General features: G+C 46.0%; 1 protein-coding gene and 2 non-coding genes across 4 annotated transcripts; all 3 read left to right on the plus strand.

Moving 5' to 3' along the window:
* Window positions 1-17,277: 17,277 nt before the first annotated feature.
* Window positions 17,278-21,753, plus strand: TPT1 (tumor protein, translationally-controlled 1). 2 transcript variants are annotated; one of them, XM_023187338.1, is made up of 6 exons: window positions 17,278-17,601; window positions 17,855-17,928; window positions 18,454-18,644; window positions 19,041-19,146; window positions 19,840-19,956; window positions 21,236-21,753. In XM_023187338.1, the coding sequence occupies exons 1-6, from the start codon at window positions 17,574-17,576 to the stop codon at window positions 21,236-21,238; spliced, it is 519 nt and encodes a 172-aa protein (XP_023043106.1). In that variant the 5' UTR covers window positions 17,278-17,573; the 3' UTR covers window positions 21,239-21,753. The 2 variants fall into 2 exon arrangements, with proteins under 2 accessions (XP_023043106.1, XP_023043107.1); XM_023187339.1 differs by lacking the exon at window positions 17,855-17,928 and having other exon boundaries at window positions 17,344-17,601.
* On the plus strand, window positions 21,019-21,146 carry LOC111523122. Its single transcript, XR_002725447.1, has one exon. It is a non-coding gene; the product is annotated as a small nucleolar RNA SNORA31 (small nucleolar RNA).
* A 419-nt stretch (window positions 21,754-22,172) lies between the features above and the next one.
* Window positions 22,173-22,306, plus strand: LOC111523123. Its single transcript, XR_002725448.1, has one exon. It is a non-coding gene; the product is annotated as a small nucleolar RNA SNORA31 (small nucleolar RNA).
* Window positions 22,307-23,169: the final 863 nt, after the last annotated feature.

Here is a 23,169-nt window from a genome sequence, read left to right on the forward strand (position 1 = left end):
GTGCAGTGGTATGATCTCGGCTCACTGCAACCTCCACCTCCCGGGTTCAAACAATTCACCTGCCTCAGCCTCCCTAGTAGCTGGGATTACAGACCCACACCACCACACCTAATTTTTGTATTTTTAGTAGAGAAGGGTTTCACCGTGTTGGCCAGGCTGGTCTCAAACTCCTGACCTCAGGTGATCTGCCCACCTTGGCCTCTCAAAGTGCTGGGATTACAGGCGTGAGCCACCGCACCTGGCCCTTGTTGCTTTTATATGCTTGACTTCAGTCACTCCTCACAACTACTGTGAAAGTCACACCCCATTTTACAGGTGAGGAAACAGAGGCTCTCAAGCTTAGTAGTCATGTAGCTAGTAAGTAGTGGTTCTTTCCACCAGACCACACTGTCTTCCCCAAGAGGCATTTGTTAACCCTGTGCGGAGCCAGCCATACCACAGGCCCCATGACTCCTGGGAAGGTAAGCACCAGTTTCTAGTTGACCAGAACTGGTGAAGAAACTAATCTTTGCTTACAGGGAGAAACCATAGCACATCTGCTTCCTTTGAGCAAGTGAATGAGACAGAGGAAAAGAGGTCCTGGTGAAAACATGACTTTCAGAAGTTACATCTGAGCCTTCCAGGAAGAAGTGGCAATCAGAGCCAGAAGCTTGAAGTGTGGCGAGGAATCAGAGGGGCTGGACTGGAAGCTGGCTTCCTTATCTGGCCACGGCCTCAGGAACAAGGCAGCTGTAAGCTGTCTTGACCCTGGTCAGCAACGTGGCCTTGGCAGACTGAACATGGAAGGTGATTTGGGGAGGGTCTGAATTTTCCTGCATGCCTCTCTCCATGCCCACCCAAATCTACATGGCCAAGAGTGAGCTTGGTACCCCACCCTGATAGCTTTAAGGGGAAAGAGCAGGTGCCCTAAAATTTCCATTAGACATAACAAACCTGTGGGTATACCTTACATCCATTAGGATAAGAAAGTTGTAAAATCTGTTTTAAAATTCATGCAAAATCCATACATGTTTGTTTTCATGCTATAGTGTTTTCTCTGTACTTGATTTTCTTTTGTTCTCTGGTCATGTTGTTTTTGAAAATTTTCAGCTTTTGCTTTACAGAAGGAAAAAGAAAGGGATTTCTGCAGATCTAGGCCAAGGTAGCTGGGGAGATGAGAATACATCAGGGGCCAGATAAAGCTCTATCAAGGGCAGCCCCCAGTTCCGGAGCTGGGAAGAGTCTTTGAGGTTTAGGCAAGTGGAGGATGAAAACCCAGAACTAGAAGCTGAGAGCTTCATTACTTTCCATGAGTCTGTCCCCAGCTCTCTCCATTGAGTAGGTGATGGTCTTCCAGCAGCCTGTTAGCCACATGGCGTTCATCTGCAGTAGGCCACCTGTACCGTGCTACAGTCATCTCAAAGACCACACCATGAGAACCACTGTGGTAGACATATGGCATGTTAAATATTAATGAGGCTGGGCACGGTGGCTCCCACCTGTAATCCCAGCACTTTGGGAGGCCGAGGCGGGTGGATGGAGAAGTCAGGAGTTCAAGACCAGCCTGACCAACACGGTGAAACCCCGTCTCCACTAAAATACAAAAGTCAGCCAGGTATGGTGGCGCACGCCTGTAATCACAGCTACTCAGGAGACTGAGGCAGGAGAATCGCTTGAACCCAGGAGGCAAAGGTTGCAGTGAGCTGAGATTGCGCCACTGTACTCCAGCCTGGGTGACAGAGCAAGACTGTGTCTCAAAATAATAATAATGATAACAATAATCATAATAAGACTGGGCACGGTGGCTCACACCTGTAATCCCAGCACTTAGGGAGGCTGAGGCTGGTGGAACACTTGAGGTCAGGAGTTCGAAACCAGCCAGGCCAACAAGGTGATACCCTGTCTCTACCAAAAATACAAAAAAATTATCCAGGCATGGTGGTGTGTGCCTGTAATCCCAGCTATTCAGGAGGCTGAGGCAAGAGAATCGTTTGAACCAGGGAGATGGAGGTTGCAGTGAGCCGAGATCATACCACTGCACTCAAGCCTGGGTGACACAGCAGGACTCCGTCTCAAAATAAAATAATAATAATATTAATTAATAATGGTTTTCATCTAATCTAAGACATCATCAATCATAAGAAGCATCATTATTTTATGTATCACTTAGAAAAAACTTCTGACAAGTAATCATGGCATGCCATAAAATGCATCCCAAAATGAGAAATCATAAAACGTGAAAAACATGCATCTCAGAATTGGTAATCTGCTGATGTTTTCAATTAGTCTTCAAGCCATTTTCCAATTACAGTGTTTTCTACTCAAGTTTGAAACCCCCAGTAAAGGCAGAAAGGAGGCTCTCTTCCCCTGAAACCTCCCATTAAGGCAGGAATGAGCCTCGCTTTCCCTAAATTCCTAGAGTTCTACAAAAGAAATGTTAAATCCTGGTACCTCCATTAATTTTAACTTTGCCTCCGGGGAGAAGGTGCAACCCTTCCTATGGACTTTGCTTGTACTACCTTTGTGATCTATCATATTCTGTTGTTTCTGGTAACCATTTACATGTATGACAATAGATTTTAAGTTCATCAAAGGCAAGGATGGTATTTTATATATTCTCAAGTTTTAAGAGTGCATTTTTAAAAAGATCTGGGCCAGGTGCAGTGGCTCACGCTGTAATCCCAACACTTTGGGAGGCTGAGGATGGTGCATCACCTGAGGCCTGGAGTTCAAGACCAACATGGCCAACATGGTGAAACCCCATCTCTACTAAAAATACAAAAATTAGCCGGGCATGGTGGCGCGTGCCTGTAATCCTGGCTACTCGAGAGGCTGAGGTACTAAAATTGCTTGAAGCCGGGAGGTGGAGGTTGCAGTGAGCCAAGATTGTGCCACTGCACTCCAGCCTAGGCAACAGAGTGAGACTCTGTCTCAAAAAAAAAAAGAAATATTTGTAATTCCATGAGTTCTCACACTAAGTATTTCTTTCTTGTGTCCTGCCTTGTTTCCAAAAGGATTTTATGTGGTTTACAGAGGTACACCTGATAACACAGCAAGTAAAATACATATGAGGAAAATCCTCAGTATAAAAATTGAGGCCGGGCATGGTGGCTCACGCCTATAATCCCAGCACTTTGGGAGGCTGAGACCAGTGGATCACTTGAGGTCAGGAGTTTGAGACCAGCCTGGCCAACATGGCAAAACCCTGTCCCTATAAAAAAAAAAAAAATTAGCTGGGCATGGTGGTACATGCCTATAGTCTCAGCTACTTGAGAGCCTGAGGTAGGAGTATTGCTTTCGCCTGGGAGGTAGAAGTTGCAGTGAGCCCAGATCACACCACTGCACTCCAGCCTGGGTGACAGAGGGAGACCCTGTCTCAAAACAAAAGCAAAACAAATCAGGACAAAGGGGAAATGAAAGTAGTGAAATTGGGTGTAACCAGGAGTAAGCTGTAACTTAAAAGCATTCTGTAAGATCCTGTTAACAGAAATAAGCCCAAATTTGGCTCTGAGCTTGCTAGCAGTCAAAAGGAGAAGGGAAACACGAGCAGTTATAAGACTGGGTCCATATAATAAAAACTAATTGCTCAAAAGAATCAGCTGACGGTACACCCTGCTTGTGTGCACCTGGCTAGTGTGTATTCCTTAACCTTTCATTTCTTTGCATATTTCCAGATCCTGACTTAGGGCTTGTATAATGGTAGGCCAGTAATTCTCAGACTTTTTCGTCTTGGAAGTCTTTTATGCTTTTTAAAAACTTTTTTTTTTTTTTTTTTTTTTTTTTTTTGAGACAGGGTTTCACTCTGTCACCCAGGCTGGAGTACAGTAGCATGAACACAGCTCACTGCAGCCTCAACCTCCCAGGCTTAAGCAGTCCTCCCACCTCAACCTCTCAAGTAGCTGGGACTACACATATGTACCTCCAAACCTGGCTAATTTTCAATTTTTTTTTGTAGAGAGAGGGTCTCACTCGTTGCCCAGGCTGGTCTTATTCTCAAACTGCTGGCCTTAAGTGATTCTTCCTCTTCAGCCTCCCAAAGTGCTGGGATTACAGGCGTGAGCCACACAGTGCCCAGCCTTAAAAACAGTGGTTTATGCCTGTAATCTCAGCACTTTGGGAGGCTGAGGCAGAAAGATTGCTTTAGCCCAGGAGTTTGAGACCAGCCCAGACAATATATTAAGACCTTGTCTTGATTTAAAAAAAAAAAAACTGGCCAGGGGAGGTGGCTCATGCCTGTAATCCCAGCACTTTGGGAGGCTGAGGCAGGTGGATCACCTGAGGTCGGCAGTTCGAGACCAGCCTGACCAACATGGAGAAACCCCGTCTTTACTAAAAATACAAAATTAGCTGGGTGTGGTGGCACATGCCTGTAATCCCAGCTACTCAGGAGACTGAGGCAGGAGAATCATTCGAACCCAGGAGGCAGAGGTTGCGGTGAGTTGAGATCGCACCATTGCACACCAATCTGGGCAACAAGAGCAAAACTCCATCTCAAAAAAACAAACAAGGCCGGGCGCGGTGGCTCACACCTATAATCCCAGCACTTTGGGAGCCTGAGGCAGGCGGATCACAAGGTCAGGAGATCCGAGACCATCCTGGCTAACACGGTGAAACCCCGTCTCTACTAAAAATACAAAAAATTAGCTCAGCGTGGTGGCGGGCACCTGTAGTCCCAGCTGCTTGGGAGGCTGAGGCAGGAGAATGGCCTGAACCCGGGAGGTGGAGCTTGCAGTGAGCCGAGATCGCACTACTGCACTCCAGCCTGGGCGACAGAGCGAGACTCCATCTCAACAAACAAACAAACAGAAAAGAATTTACAGAAGAGTCAGAAAACGCAGAGTTCCCATATAGCCTTCACCCACTTTGTCTAATGTTAACATTGTATATAACCACAGTACACTATCCAACTAAGAAACTAACATTGTTATACTACTACTAACTAATTTGGATTTCACTGGCTTGTCCTACCAATGTACTTTTTTTTCTTCTTTTTGAGATGGAGTCTCACTCCATAGCCCAAGTGAGTTGCACTTGAGCCCAAGTGCAGTGGCGCAATCTCAGCTCACTGTAATCTCCACCTCCCAGGCTCAAGTGATTCTCATGCCTCAGCCTCCCGAGTAGCTGGGACTACAGGCACACACCACCACACCTGGCTAATTTTTTGTATTTTAGTAGAGGTGGGGTTTCACCATATTGCCCAGGGTGGTCTCGAATTCCTGAGCTCAGGCGATCCATCTGCCTCAGCCTCCCAAAGTGCTGGGATTACAGGCATGAGCCGCTGCAACTGGCCACTAATGTTCCAGGATCCTTAAACTTTTCTTTCTTTCTTTTTTTTTTTTTTGAGATAGAGTCTTGCTCTGCTGTCTAGGATGGAGTGCAGTGGCGCAATCTTGGCTCACTGCAACCTCCACCTCCCGGCTTCAAGAGATTCTCCTGCCTCAGCCTCCTGAGTAGCTGGTTGTTACAGGCACCTGCCACCATGCCTGACTAATTTTTGTATTTTTAGTAGAGATAGGGTTTCACCATGTTGGTCAGGCTGGTCTCAAACTCCTAACCTCAAGGGATCCACCTGTCTCAGCCTCTCAAAGTGCTGGGATTGGCTGGGTGTGGTGGCTCATGCCTGTAGTCCCAGCACTTGGGGAGGCCAAAGCAGGTGGATCCCTTGAGATCAGGAGTTCGAGACCAACCTGACCAACATGGTGAAACTCTGCCTCAACTAAAAATACAAAAATTAGCCAGGCAAGGTGGCAGGTGCCTGTAATCTCAGCTACTTGGGAGGCTGAGGCAGGAAAATTGCTTGAATCTGGGAGCCAAGATTGCGCCACTGCACTCCAGCCTGGCCAACAGAGTGAGACTCTGTCTTAAAAAAAAAAAAAAAAAAAGTGCTGGGATTACAGGCGTGAGCCACTGTGCCTGGCTAGTTTAGTTCTTTTTTTTTTTTTTTTTTTGAGATGGATTCTGGCTCTGTCACCCAGGCTGGAGTGCAATGGCAAGATCTCAGCTCACTGCAACCTCTGCCTCCTGGGTTCAAGCGATTCTTCTGCCTCAACTTCTGGAGTAGCTGGGACTATAGGCACACACCACCAAGCCCAGCTAATATTTTTGAGATGGAGTTTCACTCTTGTTGCCCAGGCTGAAGTATACAATCTTGGATCACTGCAACCTCCACCTCCCACGTTCAAGTGATTCTCCTGCCTCAGCCTCCCGAGTAGCTGGGATTACAGGCGCCCGTCACCACATCCAACTAATTTTTTGTAATTTTAGTAGAGATGGAGGTTTCACCATGTTGGCCAGGCTGGTCTTGAACTCCTGACCTCAGGTGATCCACCCGCCTCAGTCTCCCAAAGTGCTCGGATTACAGGTGTGAGCCACTGTTCCCAGCTTAATTTTTGTATTTTTAGTAGAGATGGGGTTTCACCATATTGTTCAGGCTGATCTTGAACCCCCAACCTCATGATCTGCCCGCCTCGGCCTCCCAAAGTGCTGGGATTACAGGCTTGACCCACCGCGCCCAGCCAGTTCTTTACACTTTTAAAAATTATTAAGGCCTTTATTAGCCAAGAGTGGTGGTAGGTGCCTGTAATCCCAGCTACTCGGGAGGCTGAGGCAGGAGAATCGCTTGAACCCGGGAGGTGGAGGTTGCAGTGAGCCGAGATCGTGCCACTGCACTCCAGCCTGGTCAATGGAGCGAGACTCTCTCTCAAAAAAAAAAAAAAAAAATTATTGAGGCCTTCAAAAGCTTTTGTTTATCTAAGTGATCCCTACTGGTACTTTAGTATCATATTAGATACTAAAATGAAGAGTAAATTAAAATATTTATTTATTAACAATAAATAGCCCATTTCATGTTAATATAAATACATTTAAATGAAAATAGGCATATGTTCAAAATAAAGACCGAAAAGAGTGGCATTGCTTTACATTTTTTCAAATATCTCTAACAGCTGAATTTTATACCTGCTTCTGCACTGAGTCTATTGCAATAGCACACATCATGTAGCTTCTGGAAAATTCCATGGAACATTTGTGAGAAAATAAGAGTGAAAAAGGCAAATAACATCTTGGTATTAATTATGAAAATAGTTTTGATGTAGCAGACCCCTGAAAAGGTCTGGGAGACCACTTTGAGAACCATGGTGGCATAGCATGCTTAAAATGTGAATTCAAATGTTTAGATTTCCAAAGCCTTGTTTTTCTTAGTCTGGCTAATGTCTTTCAGACTCTGGCCCCATCAGCATTTGATGTGAGTTTGTATAAGACTGTGGCTGCGAGCCTGAGGCTCCCGAAGCCCGTGTCATGACTGCTCCACTTCCCCTGGCACAACAAGGAAGCGTTCGCTATTCTCTGAGCAAGCCAGGTGGGATGGTTCACACCTGTAATCCCAGCACTTTAGAAGGCCTGAGGTGGGCAGGTGGATCTCTTGCACAAAGGAGTTTGAGACCGGCCTGGGCAACGTGGCAAAACCCCATCTCAACAAAAAATAGAAACTTTAGCGGGGCATAGTGGTTCACACCTGTGGTCTCAGCTACTCGGGAGGCTGAGGTGTAAGAATCACTTAAGCCCAGGAAGTTGAGGCTGCAGTGAGTCGTGTTGGTGCCATTGCACTCCAGCCTGGGTCACAGAGTAAGACCCTGTCTCAAAAACAAAAACAAAAAAACAAAAACCAGGATAAGCATCACAGATATGACCTGAAACCACTAACGTCCAATCCCAAGAGCTGGCCCCTTTTCATTCTCACCTTCCGTCACCACAGGCTCACAGCAGGTTCATGGTCACCTGGAGCACATTGGACCCAAGAAAAAAAGTATTTCCCCCACCACCGCCAGCACATCCAGGATAGTTCCTAAACGAACTCCTCCACGACCATAAGGCCCAGGGGTGGGTACCAGCTAACTCCACTTTCAGCCTGCATGTATTTTTAATCAACCCAGTTTAATTGTCCAGCCAGATTTCCTAAGGTATAACTACTCTCTCTAACTTCAAACGGAGATCCTGTAAGGATTCAACCATACTCCATTGTGAGAATCTGCTTTTCCCATGGCCTCCCTCCCCTTGTCACCTATCTGGCAATCTGGAAGGACAAACTGGACATGTGTAGCCTCTTCCTCTCCCTTTTTCCTATTGGGAGCTGGCCTACCACTCCCTCCTCCACGTAGTAAGGTTTATAGGCCTGTCTGTCTCATTTTAGGGTTAAGTCTCATAGCGTATTAGGAAGTCATTTGCTCACAGAGTCTCTGACCTCTGCCAGGTGTCGTGGCTCACACCTGCAATCCCAACTACTCAGGAGGCTGAGGCGGGAGGATCACCTCAGCTCAGGAGTTCAAGACAAGCCTGGGCAAAATAGTGAGACTCTGCCTCAAAAATAATTTTTTTTTCAAAAAAATATAATCTCTGCCCTCCAACCTAGCCTTTGTCAGTAGTAAAGGTGACATTTTCGTCTCCATCTGCTGCCTCCTTATTCTTATATCTTAACTGCTTCAGAACCCTGGTGAGGAATAAGGGCACCATTACAATGCCCCTCAAAGACCCCAACATGGTCATATAGGTAAGCATTAGCAATTTTAGGTCACTGCTGAGAAGACAGTTATTAAAGGTGTTCTAAAGTTTAAAAATTTGCTTTGACTATTCTCTTCAGGAACTTTTAACACTTTTTTTTTTTTTTTTTGAGACACAGTCTTACTCTGTTGCCAAGGCTGGAGTGCAGTGGCATGATCTTGGCTCACTGCAGCCTCCACCTCCCAGGTTCAAGCGATTCTCCTGCCTCAGCCTCCCAAGTAGCTGGAATTACAGGTACCCGCCACCACAACTGGCTAATTTTTGTATTTGTAGTAAAGATAGGGTTTCACCATATTGGCCAGGCTGGTCTCAAACTCCTGACCTCAAGTGATCCACCCACCTCGGCCTCCCAAAGTGCCAGGATTACAAGTGTGGGCCACAGAGCCTGGCCTAATACTACTTAATTTTTTATCAAACACTCTGGTGCTCGTAGACAATCTCCTTTAGGGAAAGAACTGCTTTCAGGAAAAGATTTTAACAAGTTACCTGTAATAAAAGTGAGAGGCCTTGAAGGAAGGAAAAAGAGAATATATACGCTGCCTCTTCATGGGAAAACATGAGGGATTTGTCACTTATTTTTTCCTACTGATGGGGAGTGGGGCTAAGGAGGAAAGAGAGAGAAGAGCCAGTGAGCTGGTCTGAGTTGGGGACTGTGAGAAGTCACGGTGGGTGACTGATGATATTTTAAGCACAGGGACACTCAGAGTTTAGTCTGAAGTTCCATTGCTGTGATGTAATCCACTCTCTTCCTTCCCATGTGTCATCAGTGATTATGACAATACAAACATCAGCAGAAATCTTGGGGACGGTTTGGGATTCCCTAGAGGGTATGTGCCAACGTTCTCTGCCCTTCAGGTCTTTGTTCTGAAGCAGTATTTGTGGCAGACTGCTGGACGAATATTCTGTCCATTGCAGATCATGAAATAATTTTATCTGTGGATCAATCCAGACCACAGGAAGCTGTGAGTTATGACTTCATTACAGAAAAAAATAAAGAAACAAAAAGAAAGCTGTGAGGTAGGAGCCCTTTGTTCCGCCCACTAGTAGACCTATTTTTACTGAATTGAATATAAAGGTTAGGCCTACACTGAAGAAAGTTATAAGAAATGGGCTGGGCACAGTGGCTCACGCCTGTAACCCCAGCACTTTGGGAGGCCAAAGCGGGCAGATCATGAGGTCAGGAGATGGAGACCATCCTGGCTAACACAGTGAAACCCCGTCTCTACCAAAAATACAAAAAATTAGCCAGTGTGGTGGCACATACCTGTAATCCCAGCCACTTGGGAGGCTGAGGCAGGAGAATCGCTTGAACTTGGGAGGCAGAGGTTGCAGTGAGCTGGCATCACCCCACTGCACTCCAGCCTGGGTGTCAGAGCGAGACTCCATCTCAAAAAACAAAAGAAAGAAAAGGAAAAAGATATAAACGGGCCGGGCGTGGTGGCTCACGCCTGTAATGCCAGCACTTTGGGCGGCCAAGGCGGGCAGATCACGAGGCCAGGAGTTCAAGACCAGCCTGACTAACACGGTGAAACCCTGTCTCTACTAAAAATATAAAAATTATTTGGGTGTGGTGTCGCATGCCTGTAATCCCAGGTACTCAGGAGGCTGAGGCAGGAGAATCACTTGAACCTGGGAGGTGGAGGTTGCAGTGAGCTGAGATCACACCACTGCACTCCAGCCTGGGCGACAGAGCGAGATTCCATCTCAAAAAGAAAAGAAAAGAAATAAGCCATAGGAAACCCATTACTAAATTCACTGTAGGGGTTTCGTTGAGACTAAATCATATAATGAGGGCCCATGAAAGAAATGCCTTGTGTGAAGTCTACCTATGCCAACTGTGCAGGACTTAATGACACATCCTTTGATATCATCCTTACCCCTGGCTTCACCTTACTGTCTTATTTGTATTTTCGGTTTGCACCAATGGCCTCCTTAATGTTTGAGGGAGCTGTGCTACAGGGAACTCTAAAAACTGCTAGCAATAATTTTTCAAGCAAGGCAAAGCATAATGAAAAAAAATTAATACGCTTTCCAAATTCTGTTATCTCTAATTCCCACCTCACTATGCTCTTCACTTGAAAACGTGGAAAGTAAAAAGATAATTTATCTTCCTCCTGCGGCATGTTGGCAAGCATCCACCCAACCCCTCTTCACTACTCCCAAATAAGGACTTGCTGATATTTTTAGCAAAACAATTTATAGGTCCATTTTTCAAAAATCAAGCTAGTTCACCCGTGTGTGTGCTCATGCACACACACACACACTCACATACTGCTTAAGTGATCAGAAAACCCAGCCACCCAATTTATTTATTTATTTATTTATTTATTTATTTATTTATTTATTTATTTATTTTTAAAAGTAGAGGCGGGGTCTTACTACATTGCCCAAGCTGGTATTGAAACCCTGGGCTCAAGCTATCCTTTTGCCTCAGCCTCCCAAAGTGCTGGGATTACAGGCATGAGCCACTGCGCGGGGCCAGCAATGTATGCATGGCCCTCCCTTAGCTTGTTTCAGGTATATATGCTTATTTCTTTAGTGTATTTTCCTTATATATTGTTTATACATGATATAAATACTTCCACATACTTTATTTGCATTACTATGTTTGGTATCTGTGAGAAAAATAACACTTTGGATATTCAAAACATTATTGGGGCAAATATCCAAGCATTAACAATTAATGCTATAGTTCCCCTTTGATCACTCACTTTTCCCCAGCTGCCTCCCAGAATTAGCCACTGTCATCAGTTTGATGCATAACCTTCTAGATTCTCATGTTTGCTTTTATAAATATATACACATATCTAGAGCAGTCTATTGGTTTTCGTCATGTGTATGTGGGTGTTAAATGAAGGAGTGCTGTACAGGTTGTACTGTTCTACAACTTGCTTTTTTGATTTAACTATGTCTTAGGCCACTTTTCTTCCTCTCAGGGAAGAGCTCTTTTCTATGTGTTTTTGTTTTTGTTTTTTTTTTTGCAGGGGGGGAGGGTTGTTTGTTTTGTTTTGTTTTTGAGACGGAGTCTCACTCTGTCGCCCAGGCTGGAGTGCAGTGGCATGATCTTGGTTCACTGCAACCTCCACTTCCCAGGTTCAAGGGACTCTTGTGCCTTAGCCTGCCGAGTAGCTGAGATTACAGGTACACGCCACCAGGCTCAGCCAATTTTTTGTATTTTTAGTAGAGACGGGGTTTTGCCATGTTGGCCAGACTGGTCTCGAACTCCTGACCCAAAGTGATTTGCCCACCCTGGCCTCCCAAAGTGCTGGGATTACAGGCATGAGCCACTGCACCCAGCCATAGGCACGGTTTCATCCACTGGGAATACAATTGTGAGCAAAAAACTCTCTTTACCTCCATGGCACTTACATTGTCTGGAGGGGAGACAGAAAATAAAGTAAGTATAGAAAATAACATGTTGGGGCCAGGCACGGTGGCTCACACCTGTAATGTCAGCACTTTGGGAGGTCGAGGCGGGCGGATCACCTGAGGTCGGGAGTTCGAGACCAACCTGACCAACATGCAGAAACCCTGTCTTTACTAAAACTACAAAATTAGCGGGGTGTGGTGGCGCATGCTTCTAATCCCAGCTACTAGGGAGGCTGAGGCAGAAGAATCTCTTGAACCTGGGAGGTGGAAGTTTCAGTGAGCCAAGATTGTGCAATTGCACTCCAGCCCAGGCAACAAGAGCAAAACTCCATCTTAAAAAAAAAGAAAAAAGAAAAAAGAAAAAGAACATGTTGGTTAATGATTAGTCCCACAAAGAAAAATTTGGGATAAAAGAAAAGCCAGGCATGGTGGCTCATGCCTGTAATCTCAGCACTTTTAAAGGCCAAGGTGGGCGGATCACTTGAGGCCAGGAGTTCAAGACCAGCACGGGCAACATGGCGAAACCCTGACTTTACCAAAAATAGAAAAATTAGCCAGGCAGGGTGGCATGTGTCTGTAGTCCCAGCTACTCGGGAGGCTGAGGAGGGAGGCAGAGGCTGCAATGAGCTGCAATTGCGTCACTTCACAGCCTGGGCAACATAATGAGATCCTGTCTCAAAAGGAAAACAACCAAAAACATAGGGATTTCCAAGAGGCAGGGATTGTAATTTTAAACATGATGGTCAAGGACGGCCTGTGGAGAGAGCAGCAATTTGAGCGAAGTCTAGGTCTTTTGTTTCTACAGACAGTAGCTTCTTTTTCAGAGGGAGAGAAAACTGAGGTGTTTTCTTTCTTTCTTTTTTTTTTGAGACAGAGTCTTGCTCTGTCACCCAGGCTGGAGTGCAGTGGCGCGATCTCCACTCACAGCAAGCTCTGCCTCCCGGGTTCACACCATTCTCCTGCCTCAGCCTCCCGAGTAGCTGGGACTACAGGCACCCGCCACTGCACCCAGCTAAGTTTTTGTATTTTTTAGTAGAGACGTGGTTTCACCGTGTCAGGATGGTCTCGATCTCCTGGCCTTGTGATCTGCCCGCCTCGGCCTCCCAAAGTGCTGGGATTACAGGCGTGAGCCACTGCGCCTGGCTGAGGTGTTTTCAACGAATTTTTTTTTTTTTCCATAGAGATGGGGTCTCACTATGTTGCCCAGACTGGTCTCAAACTCTGCCTGAAGTGAGCTTCCCACCTTGGCCTGTCCAGGCTGGAGCAGAGTGGCATGATCTAGGCTCACTGCAACCTCCGCCTCCCAGGTTCAAGTGATTCTCCTGCCTCAGGCTTCCCAGTAGCTGGGATTATAGGCGCCTGCCACCACGCCCAGCTAATTTTTGTATTTTTAACAGACCCTGTCTCACCATGTTGGCCAGGCTGGTCTTAAACTCCTGACCTTGGGTGATCCACCCACCACGCCTCCCAAAGTGCTGGGATTACAGGCATGAGCCACTGTGCCCGGCCGGCTTTTTTTTTTTTTCTAACTAGTCAAGGACAGTAGTGAAAAAGGTAGGGGAGAAAAATAAATTTTCTGCAATTTCTTTTTTTTTTTTTTTTGAGACAGAGTCTCGCTCTGTCGCCCAAGCTAGAGTGCAGTGATGCAATCTCAACTTACTGCAACCTCCACCTCCCAGGTTCAAGCACTTCTCAGGCCTCAACCACCCGAATAGCTGGGACTACAGGCGCCTACCACGATGCCCAGCTAATTTTATTATTTTTAGTAGAGACGAGGTTTCACCATGTTGGGCAGGCTGATCTCAAACTGTTGACCTCAAGTGATCTGCCCAACTTCACGTCCCAAAGTGCTGGGATCACAGGCATGAGCCAGCTCACCCAGCCTGTTCTCAGCAATTTCCTTCCCGCCATGCAGCCCTCCTGCAGTTGCCTCAACTTACTTCCGAGACCTGACTGTTGAGCAGTTTCCTGCTAATATAGGGTCAGAATGATCACACTTCTCTCAGCCCCTACACAGCATGCCAGATCTCCACTTGGCTGTTTTCTCTTTCTGGCAAAAATTGTCCAAATGAGCTAGAGTCAAATATAAGTATTCGCAAAATATTGGGGCCATTAAAAAAAATCATTTGCTGAAACTGAACAGTTTATGGTGCCAAGTAATAATATTTGAAAAGAAAATTTGCCCAAGTCAATGGATTTCAAAACATTTGACTTATATCCACAGGAAGAAATATATGTGGGATCTAGTACATTCATACATAATATAAATCTAAAACATACCTGGGAGTGGTGGCAGGTGCCTGCAATCCCAGCTACTCAGGGGGCTGAGGCAGGAGAATCGCTTGAGCGTGAGAGCCAGAAGTTGCAGTGAGCCGAGATGGCACCACTGCACTCCAACCTGAGCAACAAAGCGAGATTCAGTCTCAAAAAAATAATAACATAAAATAAAAGTTTCACAAAATAATACTTACCTTTACTGTGATTCACCTTTATATGTGATTTTTCTTTTCCAATCTATCTGATTTCATTTTAAATAAAGTTGTTCACTATTCACTAAATTATTTCTCAACTGTCTGTTTATTCTCGGGGGTTGGGTGTTCAAGATCTTTTCTTTTCAGAGCCTGCAATTTTATCAATAAACTTTTTGTTGTTGTTTGTAGTTTGAGACAGAGTCACTCTGTCGCCCAGTCTGGAGTGCAGTGGTGTAATCTCGGCTCACTGCAAGCTCCGCCTCCCAGGTTCAAGTGATTCTCCTGCCTCAGCCTCCCGAGTAGCTGGGATTACAGGCGCCCGCCACTAGGCTCGGCTAATTTTTGTATTTTTAGTAGAGACTAGGTTTCACCATGTTAGCCAGGCTGGTCTCAAACTCCTGACCTCAAGTGATCCACCTGCCTCGGCCTCCCAAAGTGCTGGGATTACAAGCGTGAGCCATCGCGCCCGGCCAAAGGCAAGATTTTAATCTAGGGTGCCTTGACTCTAACTTCAGTACTTTTTTTCACCATGACTATATTTTTATAAAGCTTGAAGAAATGTTTCGACCTGAATATGAGATTGGACAGGTGAGATTAATGTTTGAGGGTACTGCATGGGTCAATGATAATATTTCTGAGTAGTTTGGAAATATTAAAACTGAGGAAAATAATTATACTTGCCGGGCGCAGTGGCTCACGCCCGTAATCCCAGCACTTTGGAATGCCGAGGCGGATGGATTGCCTGAGCTCAGGAGTTTGAGACCAGCATGGCCAACATGGTGAAACCCCGTCTCTACTAAAAATACAAAACAATTGCCCGGCAGTGGTGGCAGGAGCCTGCAATCCCAGCTACTCAGGAGGCTGAGGCAGGAGAATCGCTTGAACCCAGGAGTCAGAGGTGGCAGTGAGCCAAGATCATGCCACCGCACTCCAGCCTGGGCAATAGAGCAAGACTCCGGCTGGGTGGGGTGGGGGGGGAGGGGGTAGAAAATAATTATACTGTAATAATCTGGAAAAAAATATGTTCACACAGTATTAATGTGTGATAATCATCTCATACATTCCAGAAATGAGGTTTCAGAGAGCCTTCACTGACCATGTGTCATAAGATATCCATTTATTTTCGGATCCCTTTCATCCCATTTTTAGCTTCCTCCCAGTTGCCCAATGTCCCCTGGAGTTTTCTATCCAAGACCCCCATCTTCTTTTTTTTCCCCTTTCACCCCATTTTTAGCTTCCTCCCAGTTGCCCAATGTCCTCTGGAGTTTTCCATCCAAGATCCCCATCTTTTTTTCTTTTTCTTTTTCTTTTCTTTATGATACGGGGTTTCACTCTTGTTGCCCAGGCTGGAGTGCAATGGCGCGATCTCCGCTCACTGCAACCTCTGCTTCCCCGGTTCAAACGATTCTCCTGCCTCAGCTTCCCGACTAGCTGGGATTACTGGCGCGTGCCGGGATTACAGGTGTGAGCCACCGCACCCAGTCCCCCCATCTTCTTAAAGGGGTCAATTTCTTGGCTCTTGCATTTTGACTTTTCCATTATTCCAACTGCCATCCTGTGTCCTGCTCTTTCCCAAGGGTTGCATTCTTACTCTGGTGAATGTTCTATTATTGGATTTATGAACAATTGTTAATGTATTGTAATTGTCTGATACTTTGATTTACCAAAATGAACACTTCTATGAGAGTAAGACTGGATCGCACTTGTTCACAATTGGGATCTTCGTGCATATCCTAGTTCTAAGGGATACAGAGCACAAAATATTTGTGAAATGGAACAAGCTTTCAGACTTCGTACTAGCATTTATCTTTGCCTTATGCCAAAGATGTGAGGATGTGACTAAATATTGAAGTTTTGTTTTGTTATTGCGCCAAGGTCTTGCTCTGTCATCCAGACTGGAACGCGGTGGTGCAATTATAGCTCAGTGTAACCTCCAACTCCTGGGCTGAAGCGATCCTCCCAGCTCAGCCTCCCTAATAGCTGGGATTACAGGCAGGCACCACCGCACCCAGTTAATTTTTAATTTGCGCACGCGCGCGCGCGCGCGCGCGTGTGTGTGTGTGTGTGTGTAGAGACAGGGTTTCAGTAGTTGTCTCCCAAAGTTCTGGGATTACAGGCATGAGCTACCATCCAGGACCTGTTTTGTTTTAATACTTAGTAATTCGGTGTAAAGTCCTCCAAAGAACGGGTGGGGCAGGTGGGAAACTCCCTTTGTTTGTCTGACCCTCTAGCACCAAAGATAATATTTCAACTTCATCTTAAAGTGACAACGTACTTTTCCAAGACCAAGTGCGAAACAGTAAAGGGAAGAGCTAGCTCCGTAGCTGTCCGCCACAGAATGCCACAAGCTTTCAATTAAGGGACAAAATTGGAACACATGGAAACCCTATGCAAATTCCCGTGACATCTTCCCTTCTCTCCAAGTCCCTTCCCACAAACCCTGCGCCCCCCACGATTATTCCCCAGGGGCCGAGCTGGACGACTCGGGTCTCACTACCCGGACTCAGCGCTGCTCCCACAAAGGCGTCCGAAAAACGCTGGGGGTAGATGTGAAAAGTTGTCAGAGGCCCTAGGGCAGTCCCGAGATCTCCCCCAGGCCAGAGGGCCTGACTCTCCCTAAATGCCATGTTCCCCTATATCGGTTGATACTCAGGTTCCCAGAAAAGGGTGGAAATTAAGCTGGACAAGGCGCAGGGCGAAAGTTCAATTTCTCTGGTCCCCAGCTAGCCCCCAGCACCTCTCCGGGTAGCCCAGTGGGGTAGGGAGGAGCCGGGTCCATCAGACTCCGCTTCCCCCGCTCCGCCCACACAGGGCTAGGGAGCACCCCAAGAGTTGGCCTCCTCCCACGCTGCGCGCGCACCTACTCGCCCCCACCCCCACCTACTACCGTGTCCAGCGGAACAGAGCCTTGTGTCTCCGCGTCAAGTCCCCGGATGTTCACCTCCCCGACTCGCCCCCGCTGTGGCCCCGCCCCCGCGCGGCTCTTCGTGCCACGTCACCGCCTGCGTCGCTTCCGGAGGCGCAGCGGACGATGACGTAGAGGGACGTGCCCTCTATATGAGGTTGGGGAGCGGCTGAGTCGGCCTTTTCCGCCCGCTCCCCCCTCCCCCCGAGCGCCGCTCCGGCTGCATCGCGCTCGCTCCGAGTTTCGGGCTCCTGCTAAGCTAGCGCCGCCGTCGTCTCCCTTCAGTCGCCGTCATGATTATCTACCGGGACCTCATCAGCCGTGAGTCTTCACTGCACTATCCTTACTGCAGCACATGGGGGTCTGGGGTGCGGGTGGGGGCGGGGAAGGCGCCGCCGTCGCGGGTCCAGGGAACTCCGACGGCCTTAGCCGAGCGCGGAGGGATCGGTGCCCGGGGCTCGCGCCCGGCTCTGTTGCGCTCGGGAGAGGCAGAAGCCGCGTGCGGCCGCCGGCGCGGGAAATGCGGGAAATGGCGCCGGGCGCGCGGTGACGGGCGGCTGTGTGTATCCGGCAGACGATGAGATGTTCTCCGACATCTACAAGATCCGGGAGATCGCGGACGGGCTGTGCCTGGAGGTGGAGGGGAAGGTGAGTCGGTCGGGCCTGCGCTTGGGGGAGGCCGGGCCGAGCAGGCTCGGGTTTCCGCCGCTCCCCCGCCTGAGGTTGTGCAATCCTCCCCGCCGCCTCCTGGCGGAGGAGACGCTCTTTCCGGGCTTGGGTTTTTCTAGAAAACTGGAGGCGGAGCTGATCCTGGAAATAGGCCCGCCGCCTCGGCGCCCATCCTCCTCCTGGGGTTGTCCGGGACACGATGCCTCCGGCTTAGGAGCCCCGAGCCCTTTCGTGTGTGCCGGGTCCCTACTTATCAACCAGAGGCACCACAGGCCCGCAACTGGAAACAACTTTTAATGAACAACTTTTTTTGTTCTGGCCAACAGACAACTCTTAAGTTGGGCCATTTTGAGAAATCCACGGGTCACAACTTTATTCCCAAATTGGTGCTTTTTTGATTTTCAGCAAGAACGAAGAATACTTCTTATCCGTGAACTATTGGCATGGAAGGTGCTTTGGATGTGTTTGTATCTTTTGCAACTCTATTGCTTTTTCTTAATGCAGATGGTCAGTAGGACAGAAGGTAACATTGATGACTCGCTCATTGGTGGAAATGCCTCCGCTGAAGGCCCAGAGGGCGAAGGTACCGAAAGCACAGTAATCACTGGTGTCGATATTGTCATGAACCATCACCTGCAGGAAACAAGTTTCACAAAAGAAGCCTACAAGAAGTACATCAAAGATTACATGAAATCGTAAGTGATATTGGCAGTACCTAGTTAATGTCTAGAATCTTAAGGGATTTAAAGATGGGCTAACTCTTGAGGTTCTTTCGCAGTGGATGGGTACACTTTTGTGAAAGTCTTTGCCTTTTTATTAATGAGTTCACTGAAAAGAATGGTTGCTTTTCTATAATGTGAGCATACTGAAGCCTGCAGTCTGGTTCCGTTTAGAATTAGAATAGTACTTTGAAAGTAGTCAACAGGAAATGTAAACGTTCTTGAAGGACACCTTCTGTGAACTAGTAATGTCTTAACAGCTGGTTGCCTTTTTCAATGTTGTCTTTTTTTTAAGCTTGGGTATTTTTTACTTTAAAAATTGATTTTACTGAAAATTCAGTATTTCAACCTGTTAATGAAATGTTGTTTTAGAATCAAAGGCAAACTTGAAGAACAGAGACCAGAAAGAGTAAAACCTTTTATGACAGGGGCTGCAGAACAAATCAAGCACATCCTTGCTAATTTCAAAAACTACCAGGTAAATACCTTAAGTATTTGGATCCAAGGATTGTACAATTTCAACTTCAAGAGCAAAAATTAAGTTGATTAATCTTCAATTCTATACTAGTATTCAAGGTGTAGAAAGTGGCTTTCCCAGCTCTCAGGTGTTTCCAAATCCTGTCTTCTTGATTGAAAATTTGCTTCCCAGATGACATTTCTCAGTTTTTCTTTTCCTGAATTGCTTAACCACCTGAGTGTTCTTTGTTTTCTGTTTACAATTCTCATGTGTCTCATTGCTGCTGGTCCTCCTTCTGATATATCGGAGCTTGTTAACTCTACTTTTGGAAAATATCAGTGGCTTTCCCTTTCCTCTCATTTTTCAACTTCATGCATTCCCTGGCCATAAGCTACTTCCAAACTGTCTGGTATATTCTATCATGTCAGCCTTATGTTCCCTTATAAGCGTGTTCTAGGGTTTGGGATTGTGCTTAGGACTGAGAGAGTAAAGGTTTCCAGAAAGCCTGGTGTTCCTGGATTGCTCTGTACATTATTTTTCTATTTAGGTTACTAGTAAGGTGCCTTAATCCAGTGAACAGATGTTTATAATAAGTGGGCATCAGTGCTTTTGGGTACTGGAGTTCTCCTGATTTTTATGGTGTTCTAAACCTTCCCTTGTACTGTAGGGAATGGCATCATGGTCTAATTCTAGGTATTTTGTTTGCTTCCCAAGTTCTTTATTGGTGAAAACATGAATCCAGATGGCATGGTTGCTCTATTGGACTACCGTGAGGATGGTGTCACCCCATATATGATTTTCTTTAAGGATGGTTTAGAAATGGAAAAATGTGTAAGTACAAGGGGGAGTGGGTTAAAATCAGTAATGTAAAAGAAAAGGTATTTTAGATGTGATTTCCAATCGTTTTGTGACACTGAGAATGAGTTTTACAGCATTCTGAAACATGGATTTAGTTTTTTCTTTGGGGATCAAGAGAATTGTGTTTCATATGTAAAAGATTCTTAGGGTATAAAAAGGCTTAGGACCTTGTTTGTGGAAAACGTTGAGTGCAGATGGAGCATAATAAAGTACAGTTTAGGCTGGGTGTGGTGGCTCACACCTGTCATTTCAGCACTTTGGGAGGCAAAGGTGGGTGGATCACCTGAGATTAGGAGTTCGAGACAAGCCTGGCCAACATGGCGAAGCCCTATCTCTGCTAAAAATACAAAAATTAGCCAGGCATGGTGGCGGGCACTTGTAATGCCAGCTATTCTAGAGGCTGAGGCAGGAAAATCAGTTAAACCTGGGACGGGGGTTGCAGTGAGCCGAGATCCCACCACTGCACTCTAGCCTGGGCGACAGTGAAGCGCTGTCTCAAAAAAATAAAGTATAGTTTGAATGCTGAAGGAGATCAGAGAACACTATTGATCTTCCTCTAGATATGGCCTCACTTTCACTTCATAATCCTGTTTTGTTGTATATATATGGATCAGTAGCAGTGTTTTTCACTTTGGTTTGCTGATAATTGGCAGCTGATCGTTGAAAGCTTAGTGCAGTACTAGCTTTTAAGTAAATAGAGCTGACTGCTGAACTGGTATGCAAATTGCTTTACTAATATAAATAACTCAGTGTCTCCTATGGAACGAACTGCTGGAAGCTGTACAGAAACAAAGGCATTCTTTATCCTAGTTTTCATAGGCTTCTGTATAAATTAGGAAGAAGATAAACATAAGGCTATACTGAACAATCAAGGTCAAGAGTCAACAATAGACAGATTACTTAGAACAGTGTAAGATGACTTACCAAAGGCGTTATTCATAGAGTATCTGAGGTTTTTGTTGGTAGAGCAGGGTATGGGTGATACATGCCACAGCCTTCTGGAAAATGAACTACCGCTGATTTGGTAAGGGTATTCTGCATCCACTGATAGACCTTGAACAATTTACTGTTGTTCTTTTGGTTTGCACTAGGATGCAAAAGAAAAATCCCTGCGCTTTCTGTCTGTCTTTGTGGCGGCCCAGATTGAATTGGGGAATACATCTATAGCCTAGAAATGTAGGCTATGTTAATGGTAATGTCATTTTTGCAATGTAACGTTTGAAAAATATTAATGTAGTTTTTGTTTTTACAGTAACAAATTTGGCAATTACTTTGGATCTATCACCTGTCATCGTAACTGGCTTCTGCTTGCCATCCACACAACACCAGGACTTAAGACAAATGGGACTGATGTCATCTTGAGCTCTTCATTTATTTTGACCGTGATTTATTTGGAGTGGAGGCATTGTTTTTAAGAAAAACATGTCATGTAGGTTGTCTAAAAATAAAATGCATTTAAACTCAAATATTTGAGAGAATGCCTTTTAGTTTAATGCATAGTTAAATTCATCCTGTAGTGTTCCTGGAGGAGCTAGAGCCTGGTTGTAGGCTACTACTCATCAATTAACTTCTACAGTGGAGACTACTTCTGGGACTGGAATATAAAAAAGAATCAAAGGTTTTGTTTGTGAGTTGCAATAAAGGGAAAGACCATGCTCATAGCAGTGCCAACATCTGAAGTGTGGAGCCTTACCCATTTCATCACCTGCAACGGAAGTAGTTAACTGGAAGAGATTACCAAGAAAATAAAAAGAGACTCATTCAGTGGAAGCAACTTTGTCTCAGCTTATTTAACATAGAGCCAAATCTCTTGGGATGAATGTTAAACTCCCTGTTAACTAGAGCACAGGGACTGGCAAACTAGCCTGTCCGACCACCTGTTTTGTACACTTTAAGGTGGTTGGTTGCCTTTTTAAATGGTTGAGGGGAAAAGAATACCTTGTGGGATATGGAATTTAAGTTCGTGTCCAGTTTTATTGAAACGTGGCTATGCTCATTCGTTTGTGGATTGACCGTGGCTGTTGTCGCTGCATGAGCAGAGTTGTGTCTTAAGACTAGAGCCTGTGAGTTTGCCAGCCCCTGATTTAAAAGATGAAGGCACACAGAATGTGGGCTGGCTGGTGAGCAGAGGGGTAAAAATGTTCTCTATATTGTATCTGAAAAGACCGGGTGTGTGAATGGATAAGAAAATGCATCTATTTGACAGACCTGGAGCAGTTACTACCTGCTGCTAAGGTTTCCACTACAGATGCAAGAAAAACATGTCCTTGCGCTTACCGTCTGTCTAATTGTGGCAGCTGAGATTGAATAGAGGAATACAGGGGAAAAAACAGGAAGAGAATTTTTGAGGAGGGTTGGTCACCCAGGCTTGGAGTGCAGTGGCACAAGCAGCTCACTGCATTCTCTGCCTCTTAGACTCAAGCCATCTTCCCACTTCATCCTCACTAGTTGCTGGAACTACAGGCACGCACCCCTACGCCCAGCTAACTTTTGTAGAGACCAAGTATCACTTAATTGCCCAGGGTGGTCTCAACTCCTGAGCCCGAGATCTACCCACCTTGGCCTCCCAAAGTACAGGCCCAGCCTGGGAGGGGAATTTTCAAAACGTGAGTTTTGGGAAATAGTTCCTACCAGCCTTACCTGGTTGATGACACTTGTGAAAGAAGGGTTAAAAGCAAGCCGGTAACTCTGGTCTGTTTGAACATGTGAATGCCGTGGTTTGAGCAATCTGGAGTTTGCCCTAGTGTCAAAACTCCAGACTATGTCCATAGCGTCCAAAGCCTGAGGCAGATAGTAATCATGTTAACCCCCACCCCCGTGATTGGAAACAAACCTAACTAAGTATTGGAAACTTAAAGCTTTATAGCAATTTTAAGCATTCTGATAGTTTTTTTGTAGGGATGGGGACATGCCATGTGACCCAGGCTGGTCTGAAAACTGGCCTCAAGCGATCCTGCTTTGGCCTTCCAAAGTGTTGGGATTACAGGTGTGAGGCATTGCACCTGGCTTAGCATTCTGATTTGACATTGTAATGAAAAGTGTTGAGTCTCATCTGCAGGGCATTTTGTCCACTGACACGATAGCAGGAAGGGAGATTTCAGGCAGTGGTCAAAGCTGGGAAAACCAGGATAGTGGAGAGGACCTTGAGGTGAGAGATGGAAGCTAATTGGTGAACTAGCCTTGGAA

The sequence above is a fragment of the Piliocolobus tephrosceles genome, chromosome X, assembly GCF_002776525.5.
Source record: "Piliocolobus tephrosceles isolate RC106 chromosome X, ASM277652v3, whole genome shotgun sequence".
Lineage (NCBI taxonomy): Eukaryota > Metazoa > Chordata > Mammalia > Primates > Cercopithecidae > Piliocolobus > Piliocolobus tephrosceles.

Coding starts and splice junctions, on each gene's coding strand:
- TPT1 (XM_023187338.1), top strand. CDS start 17,574: ATGATTATCTACCGGGACCTCATCAGCC. Junction 17,929..18,453: donor GCCTGGAGGTGGAGGGGAAG/GTGAGTCGGTCG, acceptor TTCTTAATGCAG/ATGGTCAGTAGGACAGAAGG. Junction 18,645..19,040: donor ATCAAAGATTACATGAAATC/GTAAGTGATATT, acceptor ATGTTGTTTTAG/AATCAAAGGCAAACTTGAAG.